This window comes from Anser brachyrhynchus (assembly GCF_964034855.1).
Source record: "Anser brachyrhynchus genome assembly, chromosome: 22".
In the NCBI taxonomy this organism is placed as follows: domain Eukaryota; kingdom Metazoa; phylum Chordata; class Aves; order Anseriformes; family Anatidae; genus Anser; species Anser brachyrhynchus.
The window spans coordinates 2,590,779-2,606,889 of NC_137715.1; the positions used below are offsets into that span (position 1 = coordinate 2,590,779).

The 16,111-nt window shown below is 59.2% G+C and overlaps 1 protein-coding gene across 1 annotated transcript in view; it reads left to right on the forward strand.

Moving 5' to 3' along the window:
- Positions 1-16,111, forward strand: part of LASP1 (LIM and SH3 protein 1) — a 30,996-nt gene that overhangs the window by 1,496 nt on the left and 13,389 nt on the right. Inside the window, exons 2-3 of the mRNA XM_080565169.1 lie at positions 2,544-2,638; positions 15,760-15,844. Of these exons, the coding sequence (XP_080421295.1) occupies positions 2,544-2,638; positions 15,760-15,844 (180 nt within the window). The remainder of the gene's footprint in view (positions 1-2,543; positions 2,639-15,759; positions 15,845-16,111) is intronic.

The following is a 16,111-nucleotide window of genomic DNA, read 5'->3' on the forward strand; positions in this document are numbered from 1 at the left end:
CTTTCCGTGCCTCTGCTGGTGTGCGACAGGCAGATGTTGTTTGGTTTTCTCCCCAGCGTCCTGGCAGTGAAATCAGGAAGGGCAGCTACCAGCTTCTCCTCTGAGAGTCGCAGCAAATGCGGAAAAGTTGCTTCTGCGCTGGGCTTTAGAAACACAGCACAGCGGCCGAAGTGAGGCTGCCTGCCCGAAGCGCTGCGTGGGGCGAAGCTCTGCCTCTGCCCTTCCGATGTTGACACCCCGTGAGAGGCGAAGGCACCGGGCAGTGCCCGTCCTTACCCCCCCCCGTCCCACCACCAGGGTGCTGTGCCACAGCCAGCTTCCGTGCTGGGAGTGGCTGGGGCTGCCGAGCTCCAAGCCCTTGTGAGGCTGATGCTGGGTGACTTTAAAACAAGCAGAAGCCGGAATTCGCCCTTAACTGTGTTAAACCTCATTACGAAAACCTCGTTATGAGTGTCCCCAGCCCCGTTAGTCTCTCCTGATGCCATCTTAATCCTCCGCCTCTCAGGTGGTGCTGGCTCCCAGGCGTGCAGCCGTGGTTTGCCTGCTGGGTGGATGCTTTGCAGCTGCAGCACGAGCTGCGACATGGGTGCGGGACGTGCCCTGGCTGCGAGCCCTGTCCCTTGTCCGCCACAAGTGGCGGCGCTCAAAGCGCTGCGCGTCCGGAGAGCGGCTGGCCTGGATCGCAGCGGGCTGCTGCCAGTGGAGCCCAGCCTGCGGGCACGGTGTGCTGTGTGGCTGTACCTAGCGCCTGCTCCAGGTGCTCAGAGCACTTTAAGCTTGGAATTGGAAGCCCAGGGGTCGATGCTCCTGCGGAAAGCTCTCCGAAGCTTGTCCCCCCTTCTCTGCAGCGCTGCTGGAGGGTGAGCGGTGGCGGCAGGGGAAGCCTCTGTGGCTGCTGTTCCTGTGCTGGCTGCGGCAGCCCTTCAGCCCTCCTCCTCGGGGCTGGCTGAGGTTCCTGGACCTGGTGGTAGCGCTGTTAGGGGCGAGATAACAATTCAGAGGCAGTAAGGCTCAGAGGTAGGGGCGGCTCTCCAGGCACCCCAGCTGCCTGCCCAGCCCTTGAAGGGCCCTGAACTGCCTCTGGGGTGGCAATAACTCAGCTGAAAGGCTGTAACTTTCAGGATGGTGACGACTCAGCTGTTGATTTGTCTGTCCAGTCTGAAAGCTTAGGAAGGAAAAAGTCCCTGTGGGCTGGATGTGAGCTAGGGCGGTAGCACGGTGAGGCACAAGGAGTTTGCATAGACCGATGCAGCGAGAGCCGCTCTTGCTCGGCTGCTGCTAGCAGCAGGCTCTGGAGGAACTCGTGTAACTGGAGGAAAAGAACAAATATGTTGCTCTGAGCAACTGAAACGAGGCAGCAAATTGTCCTGCTCGGCTGAGTCATCGCCCGCGAGCGCGGCGGTGTTTGTGCTCGGGGTGTGGTACCTGGGGTAGGTGGCACAAGGGCTTCGGCCGGGCTCTGCGCAGAGCGCCCAGCCGGCGGTGCCAGCGGTGGAGACGACTTTTTAGAAGCTTAAGGGTGGAAAAAGCTGAAGGTGGAAATAGCAGCAGCTGCTGCCAGCTGTTCTCCCTGTGTCTGCTCCGTGCACGCTGAGCGTAGCCTGACTCAGAGCCCTGGGTGTCTCACCGGGCTTGCTGACGGAAGCAGCTCTGAGCAGGTCTCACTGGGCTCCTTCCAGCCCAGAAACCCCTTGAGTCAGATGAGCTCTGAACGCTTAAAATGCTGCTTTAGAGCTCGGTTGGTGTTGCAGCTGATAACGTTGTGATCTGGGTTTGTCTCTACCCTGGAGTCCCAGTGTGCCTCCTGGCCCGAAGGAGAGCCGTGCTGCTGGAAAGCTGTGTCCGGACCTCAGGTGGGGTGAGCCCGAGGCTGCTGGAGCAGGGACAGGGGGAAGAATGCAGGCACTGCTCCACCAGCACCAAGGAGCGCCCTACAGCAGCGGGGAGAGGGGGGCTGAGATGTATGTGGGGTCACCCGGCATCTTGTGGGGCTGTAGGGCTCTGCGAGGGCTGGGGTGAGCCACTGGGCCCGCAGGAGGGTGGTGAGGACTCTTGGGACACCTGTGTTGGTCCGTCTGCTTCTCGTGAGAACCTTCCCTTCGCTATCTTCATTTCCTTGGCTCAGCATCTCTGTGCAGCCTCACCTGACCTGCTCTTCTGGCTATCTCTTGGCTAACATCAGCAGAAAAACCTAAAGTGGTAACTTTGAAGCCTGCAAACCACAGCTGTTAACTCTGCTGACAGTCTCCCTTCTTGTGTTTGGCCTAGCCCAGTGAATTCCCGATCTGGAGATAAGGCAGCGTGCTGCTATAATGCTAAGCCATAAATGTTGCTGCCCTGTTGAGATAAGGCACATTGGCAGAGGGGGATTTGCTTTGTCCTAAACTGGTAAGAGAATTGTCTGTCCGTGGGTTTTGCTGGGGTTGGGGATGTCAGCACTGTCTCTCAGCTGAAGGAGCCCGAGTTTGAATTGCACAAAGCAGGGCCACGTCCCATCAGAACAGCAAGTCACTCGTGCTAATGCTTCTCTCATCTGTTTCCAGTTCTGGCATAAAGCATGTTTCCACTGCGAGACCTGCAAGATGACCCTAAACATGAAAAACTACAAGGGCTACGAGAAGAAGCCGTATTGCAACGCGTGAGTATCTGCTGCCGGTTGGGGCTGCTGTGATGGTGCTGGGTCTGCGCCGTGCTAAGGGGGTTGCTGGACCCTCTGGGTCTGGGGGTGCTGAGGGGGTTGTTGGACCCTTCCCCCTCTCAGACACTGGTCCTCATGTCCTGAAATGTGGGGCACAGGGAGCCCCGATCTCGCTCAGCAGGAGGGGTCTTTCCCCACTGCTCTGCAGCATTTCCTGGGGGTGCACGTGAGGCTCCAAGTGGAGGAGGGATGCAGGCCAGTTAGATGGGGTGACACAGGCTGGTTAAAGCCCCGTTAAACAGCCTTTGCCACCATAAATGCCAGCCGATGGCCTCTGCTCTGAGTTCCAGCCTGGGCAGACAAAGGGTGGATAAAATTCAAATACCGGCAGGCATTTAGGTGGAGCTGCTCTTAACCCGCATCCCTGCGGAGAGGAGGGGAAACGAGAAGGTGCTTGTTCCCCCAGTTGAAGGCAGGTGCCTGGGGACAGAGAAATGGGACACGGGGGTGTCACTGCAGCTTGTGCCCTGCTAGGATGGGAGGTGACAGCCAAGTGTCTTCACCCTCGCCTGCTGGCACGTGCCCTGCGGAGCAGCGTGTGGGGCAGGTGCAGCACAAGTGTCTGGCTGCACCGCTCCTCAGCTCACTTCCCTGCTTCTCTTTGGTGCTTGCTGGCCCCCACGATTGTTTTTTCTTCTCAAGAGAAGACCCTTGATTGTGCGTGACAGTGGGAGAGCGCTGACAAACAGACTTTCTGAGCAGTAAGGGGTGACTCCAAGCCAGCGCTCCGTTCTGAAGCTGGTTTTTTACTCTAGGAGGTCTTAAATGTGATGTGCCGTGCGCGGTTTGTTTGGGCAGGAAGCTTTGCATAAAAACATCAATGCTGTCTTTGTGTTGGGTTTTTAAAGTTCTCCTTAGTCAGTTCCTCTGCAGTTGATGATCACTGGAGTTAGGAGCTTTAGATGGTAACCCAGCCTGCTCGTTTGTTGAAGTCTAACTGAGATAGCTGTCTGGGTTCCGGGGTTGGGTCATGGAAGCTAGTCCCTACCCAGTTCATAGGTAAGTGAAAGTGTGCTTGCTGTGCATGTTAATGTGTATAAAGCAGCTTTGCGGTAAGATTTTTGCAGCAGCTTCTTATATATTAACTGGCCTTAGAAGGAAAATTAGATAATGTACCACTAAGCTCTTGTACAGCAGGTTCCATTCACAGAGTACTTTAAAAACTGTAATCCTGACAACATCCTTGTAAGATGGGTATTAATCATCTTAGTGTCTAAGAATGGAAAGGAGAAGCAATAAGTTCACCAGTCAATGGTGCTCTGGCAAAAAAACTTCCCCTTCAGCTCAGTTACTGCTGGCACCACGTGCTGGCGGTGGGGGCTGTGACTTGGCGGTGGTGGGCAAACTCCTGCTGGACAGGGTGAGGCGGGCAGCGTCCGAGTCTGCTGGTAATGCTGTGTCCTGGGACCTTACCTCAAGCGCAGGGCGGCAACGGTGTGAAAAGCAGCAAATAGCCCTCGATATCTGGTAGTGGGGGCCCCTGGCACTAGCTCAGAACTCCTGCTTTAAAGGTGAAAGGGAAATCCCTGGGGTAATGGCATGGTGCGGGGGGAGCACGCAGCCTGAGGGGACTGAGCTGCTGGGGCTCCCCAGCACTCGTTCCTTGGCTGTGGGGTCCCCAAATCTGCTGTGGCGGTGGAGCAGCCAGTCCGGGATCCGAGAGCTTGGGGCCTTGGCTTGCAGCAAGCAGCAGGTCTCTGCAGGAGCTGATCTCCCCCGAGCTCTCCTCATTGTCCTGAACCTCGTTGTCCTCACCTGCGCCCCGATGCCAGCGCTGGGAGCTCTGAGCCTGGCCACAGGCGCGGCCCTGGGGTCCCTTCAGTGCTCTCCCTCCACGCTGCTGCAAGGGAAGTGGGATAATAATGGGAAATTCCTGAGATTCCAAGGAGTCTGCGCAACCCCGACCCATCTCAGCTTCTCACCCCCCTCCGCTCAGAGCTCCCTTTGATGCCGCTCGCTGCCTTAACCCTTCAGCAGCCTCTCTCCGGAGGCAGCTGCGTGGCTCGCCTCTACCCCAGGGCGCTCAGATGGCGCACGGAAACCTGCGTTTGGTTCTGTTCTTCCTGCTTGGCGTGGCCGTGCCTGGCCGTGGAGGGAGCCGAGGGCAGCTGGGGGCTGCACGGGGCCAGTGCCCATCGTGGGGCTCAGGGAGCTGCAGGCACAGGGCTTGTTCCCTCCCAGCCTCTGCCCCTGCAGCTGGGACCCCTGGTGCCCCCGGAATATCCTGGGGAGGAAGAAAGGGCTGGGCAAGGCGGGTGAGCCCCGAGCTGCCCCCGAGGGTCCCACGGTGTTGGGGCTGAGGGGCGACATCTTCTGTCCCTGAGCAGAAGTGGGGGGAAAAGCAACGTTTGTGCTGGCAGGGAGGAGGCTGCTTTTCTGAACATGCCCTCGCACAGGGTCTCCTCTGTTCGAGCTGTGGCCGTCTGCCAAATTCCGAAGTTTCTTTCTTCAAGAGAGCAGGAGGAAGAGGGCTGGGCTTCCTCCCCGTGTGACGCTGCCCCAGCAATAAATCTGCGTGCTGCCTTTCAGGAAGGTGGCTGGTAGCTGCCCCGAGGGCTCAGCTCCCCGTGCCCAGGGGGAGCTCGGTGGTAGATGCGACCAGGTCCTCAGCGTTCCTCTTGTGGCTTCGGCTGGGTACTGGGGTGACTGGCTGCTCACTGGGAGCAGCATTTGAGGCTGGGCTCATCTTTTTATGTGAGTTCCTCTGCTTCCACCTCTTTCTGGTTCAAGGTAGGGCTGTATGCAGATAGTGTGAGGCCTCTGAGGGCGGAGGAGAGCTGAGCTGCGAAGGACAGGTGAGACTGCGTGGGTGTCCAGGGGACCAGCTGCTCCCAACTACACATTATATACAGGATTTAATTTCTGCTGCAGGGATAACGGAGCTGTGCTGCAGCTGGCAGAGCTGGGCCAGTTTCTTGGCTGCCGAGTCCTAACTGGAGGTGGTGCCTGCAGCAGCGCTGCTCTGGTCCTCTCCTGGAAAACCCCGGGGGCTGGCAGCTCCGTGCCTTGCCTCGGCAGTCACTCATCATCCAGCACAAATTAGTGTCTTGAGAATCCTGCCTGAGAGTTCAAAGCAGTGTGTTTGGTCTGGGGACTTTGGCATCTTCAGAGATGTCACTGGGTGTGGGAGCTGGGGTGGAAGCAACCCAGGCAGCTGCGGGCACCAGGCTCCTCTCCTGTGGAGGCAGGAGAGGTTCCTCTGCTCTGTCCTGGTTATGAGGTTGTTCTGCTCCTCTCCCTCAAGAGAACATCTAGACAGGGCTGGACTTCATCTTAGAGCGACGGGCTCACACGAATTCCTGCTGGAGTAAAAGCAATCCCTCTGGATGCGTCTCCCTGCTGGCTGAAGCAGGGCTGGCTGGAGGGGCTGCCCCTGCCCCGCGGTGCTGGGTGTGAATTTTGGGCAGGCAGGGAGTGAGTGGCCTTCCCCTGCCCCCCGGGAGCCTGGTGCGGCTCCGGCATCCTCTGTTGGGGCTCGCACGGCTGTGTGCTGCTGGCCAGACCCTGCTTGCCTCTGATGTGCTGCTGGCTGGACCCTGCTGCTCAGCGTCCGGGGCAGGCAGGTGCTGTGCTGCTCCCCTCAGCCCCCTCGTTGGCAGGGGAAGGGGAAAACTTTTTTTTTCCCCCCCCTCCTCACAAAGGGGCTAAAGGCTATGTGAGACTGCCAAAAATATCTTACGTAGGTGTGTCAGCAGGGTCCCCGTTCCCTCCATCTGCTGTGTTTGCGTGACTTCAGCGTCTCTTCAAGGAGATGCCTTTCCCTGCAATAAACCACACCCGGCGGTGGCTGTCCTCTTTGTGCCAAGTGTGCCTGGGGGGATCGGGGCCGTGGGGCCAGCGGGGGGGTCGGGGCCATAGGGCTGATGTGCCTTGTTGCCAGCCCCAGCTTGCTAGCAGCCCCCCGGCTCGCCTAGCGAGGAGCATCGCTTGGGCACGAGCCACAAACCTCCCACTTCTGGTGGCGACCTGAGGAGCCTCCCCGGCAGATTTCTCCCTGGTAACTTGATCCCCGCCTTTCCATTTGGAGCGAGCTCCCTGATACCTCTGGGGCTCGCTTCTCGCTTGGAAAAAGTTAGCGAGCGGTGGGCAGAGCTGCTCCAAGTTCCCCAACGAGCCAGGGATCTGTTCTTGGCACTCCTCGCCGCTCCATCTGGTAGCAGCCTACTACACTAATAAGTGATCCTCCGAGTTTGGGGGGGGGGGGCAGGAAGGGAAAGAGGAACAACTGTGTTGCTGGGACGCGGTCCAGGTGTTTATCCCGATGCTTTATTTGTGCCGAGTTTCTGGATGAGAATAACTGGCTTTCTGTCTCGGTGCACACACTTTGTGCGCCGTGGAGCTCCGAGCAGGCACCGCTCTTTGTCCTGGTGTAAATGGGAGCTGGCCCCCAGCACGTGGTGGGTGCTGTGGGGGGGGACCCCCGGCATGTGGCTCTAAGGAGAGGCTGGGGAGCGCAGGGTGCTGCTGTCACCGCTGCGGAGTTTGGGGAAGGGCCCCAGGCCCCTCTTTTGTAGGATGGGGGTGTGGTATATGGGAAAGCTGCCCCGTGTGATGCTGTCACGTAATGGTTGGGATGCTGCAAACATCAGTGAATCCTCTTCGGGCTGCAATGTCTGTCCCCTTTGGGGCGCGATGTCTGCTTTCCGGAGTATTTAGGAAGGGCAGCTTACTCCAGGTGCTCTCCATGTGCTTGGGATTGATGCAGGGACCTCCGGTAGCTGACATTATTGCTCCAGGCTTCCTGGTCAGTTCATGGAAACCCAAAATCCCTCTCCAGGGCTCTGCTACCTCCCCCCACCCCGTGCTCTGCTGCTGCCTCCTCCGTGGCTGGTGCCTGCAGTGTTCACGTCAAACCAGAGATGCCCCTGTGCGCGCAACCCCAAGTGTTCGCAGGTGGAGCCTCTGCAGAAGCGGGAGCCGGGGCAGACCTCGCGGTGCCCCTCTGCAGCTCGCTGCTCCCTCCCGGCTCCCCCTGCGTTGCTGGATCGCTTCTCACCATAGCCCAGGGCGTTCTCTCCACCCGCCCACCTGGTGAACGTGGGCTCCCTGCCTCATCCCCTAGCTGCCCCTGGAGCCTGGAGGAGGGGAGATGTGCTCCAGCTCGGGTAGGAGCTGTGTCAACAGGACGCTGCCTTATTGTTCAGGACAAAGCAGATGGCAGGTGAGCTTGTTCTCCAAGGAACACGATCCCCTGTAGTCAGGGCATCTGCGGGCCGGGGTCCTCCTGCTCGTGCAGCAGGCACCGTCTCCCCATGCAGGGCAGCAGAACCCAGGCGGCTTCCCCGTGCCCCCCGCAGCAGCAACGCAGCTCACCCCACACGGGGGGCTCGGGCAGAGCCCCTCGCCCTGCCCTGGGCAGGGGGCAGCACCCACAGAGCCTCGGGGAGGGTTTTGGCTGAGGCCGCAGCAAGGTCTGCCTGGCACAGACCTCGCTGCGTGGGGTGGGGGTGGCTGTGGATGGCTGTTGACTTTCCTGAACTTATTTATCTGAACTTATTTATCCACGCCTGGGGCCAAAAGCCTTGTGGAAAAAAACAGCACCGTCGTGACGCCTGCCCTGTTCCCATAAACAGCTCTGTAGCTCCTCTGAGCCCTGTCTGTAGTGGGGGGGGGGTTGGACAGGCCCTGCTCTGTTTTGGGGGCTGAGGGATGGGACGGGGGCAGCGTGGTGAGCAGAGCCGATTCCAGAAGTGACTGCTGGCTTCACAGCTTGGCACCCCTTGTGCTGCTGCTTTCACTTGAAACCTTTCCATTGTGGATTGAAGCAGGTTCCCGAAGCAGGCTGCTTTCCACCCGGCAGCATTCTGCTCTGCAACACCCTCTGCTATCTGCTGGCAGAGCCCCTGGGGAAGGGGGAGAGGCGCGGAGCTGCCCAGCAGAGCGCTGCGCCCAGTGCTGTGCCCTGCTCAGCACCCAGGCAGCCGAAGGGAGCTGGGGGCGAGGGGGTTTTCCTTCTGCCTCCCCCAGCCTGGCGCCGGTACGTGGGGTTGGACGGTGGGAATCGGAGCAGCAGTGCCCTGTGGAGCGGTGCCGAGCTCGCACGCCCGACTCTCAGTCAGGCTGCGAGCAGCTGCTGGGGAGAGGCGGCAGCTGCACACGTGGAGAGCTGGACCAGCCATTTTGGCAGCCTCTCCCTGAAAGTGCTGGGAGGAACTGAAATCTCTCTGCGCTGCCTGCTCTTTTATGGTGGGATGTTTGCAAGCCTCTTCTGCAAAGTGGCACGGTGCTGCTTTTATTTAAAAAAGAAAAAGTTTATTTTGTTAAGCCTGTCCCCAGGAATCAGCAAGTCTTTGAAAGGCAGGATGTGAACTTAAAGCGTTCTGGCAAGGCAGAGTCTATTACTTCCTTTGTTTAACTCTTCTTTCCCAAAACCTCGATGCAGCTGCACGAAGGCGGCCGTCGCCCCCCAGGGGGGCAGGTCTGTGGGTGGGGAAGGGGCTGCACGTCCTCACCCAGGGCAGCACCGCTGCTCGCCAGGCGGATCTGCCGAGGCACTTGCTTAGTGCCTGCGCTTGAATAGAAGCAACTCTTGGAGCTAGGGAGGCTCTTGTAGACACTCGGCCATCTCCCGCTCGTCCTGCTGGGGACAGACACACGCTTGAGTCCTGCTGAAGGTGGCATATCTGTGTCCTGAAGCTCTCAGACTAGGGGGGCCTCTCGGTCAAGCAGCGTGCATGACCAGAGCACTGCTTACGAGGTCCTGCAGCCGTGTCCCACCGGTGTCTTTACTGGAGAAGTTTAACTCTGCTTCCCAGCTCATGCGAAGCTCCCCATGCTCGAGCCCTGCTGCTTGGGAGGGAGCAGAGTGGAGGTCCTCTGGGAGGGCGGCTCTGGGGGGCGGCCTCAAGGGCGCGGGGATGTGCTGGGATGTGAGCAGGCTGAATTTTGTGTTGGTCCGGGGCTGAGGTCGCTGGCACAGCCATCGCTGCGCTGGGTGCAGGAAGGTGGAACTGCTGACGGGGTTGTCTGCCTCGGGGTCACGGGAAGCTGGGGCTGGCACGGGGCTGATGCTGGTCAGCGCGTGGGAAAGTCTGCGCCCGCCGCCCGGCGTCCCTGCACCGGGAGCTTCCTGCCTCAGCCCTGCCTTTGCTTGTGCAGCTCTTTGTGGGGGTTCTTCGGAAGAACCGGGGGAGCTTTGTCTCCTCTGGCGGCACGAGGGCCCCGTAGTGGCAGGGGGGGAGATGGCAAAGCCAGCTGGGGGAGGGCTGCTGAGCAGACGGACCCTTATCCCATGGTAATCCTACAGCTGCTGTGAACAGCGGGGTGAGCTTCCAGGTGCCTTGGAGTTAACGCACCCAAGCAGCTCCTAATGCAGGAGCCAGACAGGCTCGGTCTGGCTTGCAAAGACTCCACTGACCTGATTTAACAATGCAACACGAAATGCCTCGTCTCTGGCGGCCGTAGCGGAGCTGGAGCAGCCTCGCTGGGAGGGCTTGCCGAGGGCTTGGATGCTTCGTCCCCCCCCTGCACCTGCAGCCTTCGGCAGGGAGAGCAGCCCCGTGCTTCTGCCAGCCTGGGAGCAAAGAGCTCCGGTGCTGTGGTTGTGCCAGCCAGAGGAAAGAACCGGGGCACCTCTGCGTTAGCTCCCGTGGTGGTTTCTTCCTGGCCCCCATTTGTTCTGGAAAGGTTACTGGTTTTGTCTGGGCAGCTGTTACTGAGCAGCAGACTTTGCCCAAATGTCGTATCGAAGGGTGCGTGGGACTAATTAGTTCCCATCAGTGTGTCAGAAGGATTGTTTGGAGCAGGGTCCCCTGTTTGTCATCGTGGTTGTCATCTTCAGAGGCCCTGGAGCACCGAGGGTTTTTCTGCTGGCCCTTCAGGGCTCGGTCGCCTTGGCTGCATTGTCAATTCAAGTGACTTTTGCTCCTTGCGTGCTTTTCTACCTGTTGGATTAACTTCAGAAATGAGCTTCTGGGGAAGAGCCGAGGAGCAAAGGGCGTCGGGGCGAGCGTGCACATGTTAGAGGAGGACGTGAACGTGGTGCTGGCGTGGAGCTGCTGGCAGCAGCTGGACGAGCTCCTGCACCCTGCAGCGGCTGGCAGAAAGCCGCCTCCGTCAAGGACTTTGCAACCTCCGTGTGGCGCCGAGCCTGGTGGTGTCGGGGCTGCTGAAATTCCCCCTGGTTCCTGTTTTTTGAAAGCCATCTTGTGCCTTCAGCGCCGGTCCCTGCTTGTGAGGATGGTGCACGGTGATCACACGGGTGCCTTTGGTGCACCTCTGGAGGCAGGCTGAGTGCTGAGCCCCCTCCTGCTTCCCTCCCCAGGACGTTTTGGAGGCGGCTGGGGGAGGGCAGCAAGGACCCCCCTGCTCTGCTCCTTCCTTGGGCCTGGTGATGGGGAGGGGGAGAAGTGAGACTGCACAAGACCACCCCCATGGGGAGGGCAGGACCGGTCCTGTCCCATCCTCAGCACCAGATCCGCGGATCCCAGGGGAGCGGGCGCCCGGTTCCCACGCGCCCGCTGCCTCCCGCGCTCTCCCCAAACCCAAGGCAACTCGCTCGGTGCTTTCTCATTAAGATTTAATTTACTGCTGACTATTTCTGGGGCTGATTCTCATGCATATGAGATGGCTTTCCCCTCTCTGGCGTGTTGCGGGGATATGGGCGGCTGTGTTTGTGCTGGCTGAGCAGTGGGAAGCGCTGGCTTTGGCGGGGGGGCTGTCACTGCTCCTGAATCAGCAGCTCCTGGCCTTAAATTCCCAAAGGACTCAAATGCCTTTCCTTTACCAGGCGGATCTCATGAGCCACGCTCCGGAGAAAACCGATGCCTAATATTAAGGGAAATGGTTCAACTTGTGCGTTTCTTCCTGTGCCTCACATGGACAGGTTGCTGCTGCCCCCCCACAGCGGTCTGTAGGGGCTCAAGGCGCAGAGGAAGGCTGCCCCGAGCCTCGGGAGGGTTCCTCAAAATCTCACCGACAGAGGCGGAAACCTAATTCCGGCGTAGTCAGTGCAGGCTGTGCCTATCTCTTCCTCTCCCTCCCCAGGCTCTGCAGCAGGGCACGGACTGCTGTGGGCACAGCGCTCCTGGAAATGCAAGAAGCAGCACTGTTGGCTGTCTTGCAGAAGATTGATTTTTTTATTTTTATTTTTTTTTGCCCTATAGCTGTGGCTTTTTGGTTTCTCTGAGCTCCACGGGGACGGATTTGTGTCACTTGGTGCCCAGCCCTTGCAGCCACTGGGGCTTCCCTCCTCCTGCCCTGGAGGCTGCTGCTCGGACTCGCCTTCGGAGCGATATTGGCATGCCCAGAGCATCGGATGCGGTTGCCATGGGAATGGGATGATTTAGGCTCACAGCACCAGCAGACAAGCACGGAGCTCGCGGGCCGTGGCTGAGCCGTAAATGCAGCTCGGGCTCGCTGGTGCGCACAACTGGAACCGTGTTTGCCCTTCATGGGAGCCGTGTGGCTCCGTGCCGCTGTCTGGCAGCGCTGACGGCCTGTGGCTCCATCCCACGGTGGGTCTGGGGCTGATCCGAAGCCTTTGAGACCTCATTTGCCAAATGGAGAATTAGCAATCAGGGAGGGCGTTACGGTTTAACTGCGTTTGTGCTTAAGAAGTGGCTTTGTTCTCTTTGACCTTGGTGTGAGTCAGGCGGTGACTTCCAAGAAACCCAAGCGAGGGCTGCGGGACGTGAGTAGCTTGGGTGAAACGAGAGCCGAGTCTCTCCCTGTCCCGCAGTGCCCTGTGAGCCCAGGCGGTGCACTTCCTGGGTTGGCGCTGCTGGTAGCTAAGCCCCGGCTCCCTCAGCGGCTGCCTGATGGCACCCGGCACTGCACAGACATGCACGTTTGCTGCTCCTTACCTCTCCTCCTTCCCACAGCAGCAAGGTGAGCACGACCTCCCCCAACACACGCAGCAGGCACCACTGGGTTGCAAAGACGCATTTCTGGTGTCTCTGTGCCCTCGTCTAAGGCCCGTTCCCCCTGATGCTCTCTATTCAAGGTATTGCGAGCATTACACCCAGTGACTGGTGCAACTGCAGCAGCCTTTATGCGAAGGAGCTTGCTAACCACAGGCTGGTGTCATGTACACAGGCACCCCCCCGTCCTTTGTCAGCCCCGCAGGCTGCTCATCCCTTAGCAGCAGACAGCAGCTGGCGTGGATTTGGTCCCAACGCGTCTGAGGCCGATTTGCTGCTTCTAAAATGTCGCCCGCGGGCGCAGCTCCGAGCAGTGACCGTAGCAGGGCCTTTGGGTGGGTTCGGGCAGCGCCCACCCCGATGTTTGTGCTGGGAGAGCAGAAATGGTGGCCAGAACAGCAAGAGCTCTGTTTCCACGTGAGCACTTAAGTAAATGGCAAAAACACACCCGGTTCTGTGGTGTCCGTTGCTCCTGGTGAGCACTGGGCCCTCGTAGAGGATCAGATTTTATTGTTACCGGAGTCTCAGTGCCAAAATCTCCACAGCAAGCTGCGGGAAGCAGCGTGGAGAGGTGTATGCCCTGACACCGTACCCCGGCGTGAAGCCTTTTGTGACAGTTCCTAGCAGTAGTGGGGAACGGAGCCCTAGCACACGGTATTATATCCCCTCTAATCAGATTAATCTAAACAGAGATTAAAGTATATCCTCGAAGCAGTCGGTGATCTGTTGCCTGAAACTGATTCTTGTGCTTTTCGGTCTCTCCTGTCGCCAGACGTTTGCGGGGGGCTGTGTAGGGTTGCTTTGGGCTCGCTTGGCACAGGTCCGGCTGCACGGCGCTCGGTGGGGGCTGGCTGGGATCTCACCGAGGCCGGCAGGACAGCCGGGCTGCCGTGGTGGTGTGTTTTTTGGAGGCTGCCCAGGTCTGTCCCCTGCTATCCCGGACGCTGCAGGGCTGGGGAGAGGGGAGCAGGCAGCGAGCTGCTGCTTGCTGAGTTGTCTTTTCCCCTTTCTGCAAACCACATCTGCATCTGTTTGGTTTCTGTGTGTACATGGAGGGTTCTTTATTTTTTCAGCGAGGCTCAGGAGGAGTCTATTTTTATTCTCGAGCTTCCTGCATTGCTGCTTTATGAGGTGTGTGCTGCTCTTGCAGGTCTGTGGCTGTGTCTGCTGCTGCCCTGCTTGGAGGCCAGCAGCTTTCGGACAGATTCCTCCACTTGCAGCTGGCTTTTTGCTAACTTACCCTCAGTTGGCCGCATTTTGGTTAGCCTCAGACAGAGGTGCTAATGCTGATTCTGTAAATAGATGATGGCTAACGCTGCAGCACACAAGCTCCTGGAGCGCAGCCTGGGGGCCTGAGACCCACAAAGTGTCTCATGGCCTGGGAAGGGGCAGGAGCCGTGGCTGGCCTGGAGCTTGCGTAACCCTCGAGAGCTTGGTTCAGCCACCGGTTGGGCTGTGCTGGTGGAGGTGTGGGACTTGGAGGCTGCCCGGGCTGGGTTACAGCCCTGAGACTGGGGTCAGCGCCACGCTAAAAGCCCTCAAACCCCCGAGGGGAGCCGGGCACCGTGCCCCGCTGCGAGGAGCCACAGGCCTCTGTCACCTCGAGGAGCCTCTCTGGTGGGCGATGGCTCGGTTGCCCTTTTCAGGAGGTTCTAACCCAGTTCTTGTGTTTGAAAGTGAAACCAGGCTGAAGCGGTGCTGTGCGGCGCATGCCGGGAGGCAGCGAGCGCGGCTCTGTGGTAAACACAAACCAGGGCCGGTGCGGCCTGTGCCTCCCGGCCACGGCACTGTGCTGGGAACTAGCTTCCTAAAATCCTTTTTGTGCCACCGTGCTGAGAGTCCTGCTTTAAATTGTGCAAAAGGGAAACCTCCGGCCCTTTGTGAAGGCCGTTTTTCCCTTCTTGCTCTCTGCTACTTGAGTTACAAACCCTAAGTGCTGCCGTGGGACGTCTTCAGTTTCCTTTCCATCCCGTGAGAGCAGTTTCCATCCGTTCAGTGTCAGGTTTCCTCCGTGGGCACTTCCCAGGGGGCTTGGTGCATGGAGCTTGACACGGGGGCGGCCAGCACTGAGCATCCTGCAAGTGCTCCTCTGGTGCAGAGCTTCCTCCGTGCTGCTCGTGGGCTGTGGATGGCGCAGGATGGTGGGGTGAGGGCGTCCCGCGGTGCTGAGCCTGACCCACACCGGGACCCGAGTGCCAAAGCATCCTGCTGCCAGACTGCTGCCTCTCGGAGGCATGAGGCTCCAGTGATAGCTGCTGCCAGGCTCTGGCCAAGCCCAGCGAGGGATTTCACCCACCGAGCACCCCCTGTTACAGCACTGCTTTGCCTCCTGCTTTTTCCACACCTCCTGGGGGTCTGGAGGTGGCCACGTGAAGGCCCCCAGTCTGCCTGGAGGGGCCTCGTAGCAACCTCCAGCGTTGGGATCAGATATTTACTTTCTGCCAGTGCTTGAGTTCTTCCAACTGCTAATTTATGTCCACAGCAAGGGCTGTGTGTGCTTTTCAGAAACTGCTCCATGGCACTTCAGAATAATAGCTGCTGGGCTCGTCGCCAGGCCGCGGCGGAGGTCTCCTGCCTCATGCTCCCATTTCAGGCATGCCCTGAGCGTTCACCGAACACGCAGAACTGGAGTAGATAAGAAGCACAGCCTGTGCCCCCAGGACAGGCACGGTTGTGCTGACATGGTTTATGCTGGGGCTGTGATGCTCTGCAGTCAGCAGGCCGTGGTGTGAGGTCTGCGTGGCTGAGGCTTCGGTAAAATCAGCAAGTGGAGTCACCCTCCTCCCTCTGACCCTTCCCAACAGAAACGGTGAAGCAGAAGCAAAGTCTTGTAAAACCAGGGCATTCGTAGCATTTACTTGGCCCGAAATTACCCTGAGGACTACTTAATGAAAAATTGAAGGTCTCGATGAAGATGTGCTAAGGTCTGTCCAGAAACCAGACAGGTACAGCCCTGGAAAGCCATTGCCCTCCGGGGGGGAGGAAATCCTCCCCTTCCCCTTTTCCTGATAAAACTGCTGACGGACTTTAGCTGCAGTTAACGTGAGAAATGTGCCTGCTCTGGAGGTGCAGGCGAGCGCACCCGGTAGCCATCGCCACTGTCCCATGGCCGTGGCCCCGTGGCGCAGCTCTTGTGGGGTCGGTGGGGTGGAGGTGGCCCGCAGCAGCACCGCAGGTTAACGATCTGCTTTCCCTCCCCAGACACTACCCGAAGCAGTCCTTCACCATGGTGGCAGACACTCCCGAGAACCTGCGTCTGAAGCAGCAGAGCGAGCTGCAGAGCCAGGTGAGTGTGCGGCCCCCTCCTCGCCCCGGGCGGGCGCGCTTCGCCCCATCGCGCCGCCGCCTTCTGCGCGCTGGTGCTTCCCCAACGCCCTCGTGCAGCGAGCTTGGGGCTGGGCTCCTCTTCTCGTGTTCCACATGTCTGAGCTTTTGCTGTTCTGTTCGTCCCTGGTGGTGGGAAGGGTCCGGCCCACGGTCTGCCTCTCCCAGTCACGTCCATGTCTTGCACTGTTTTGTTTTTTTTTTCCCTGCTGGCACCCAGCAACACAAT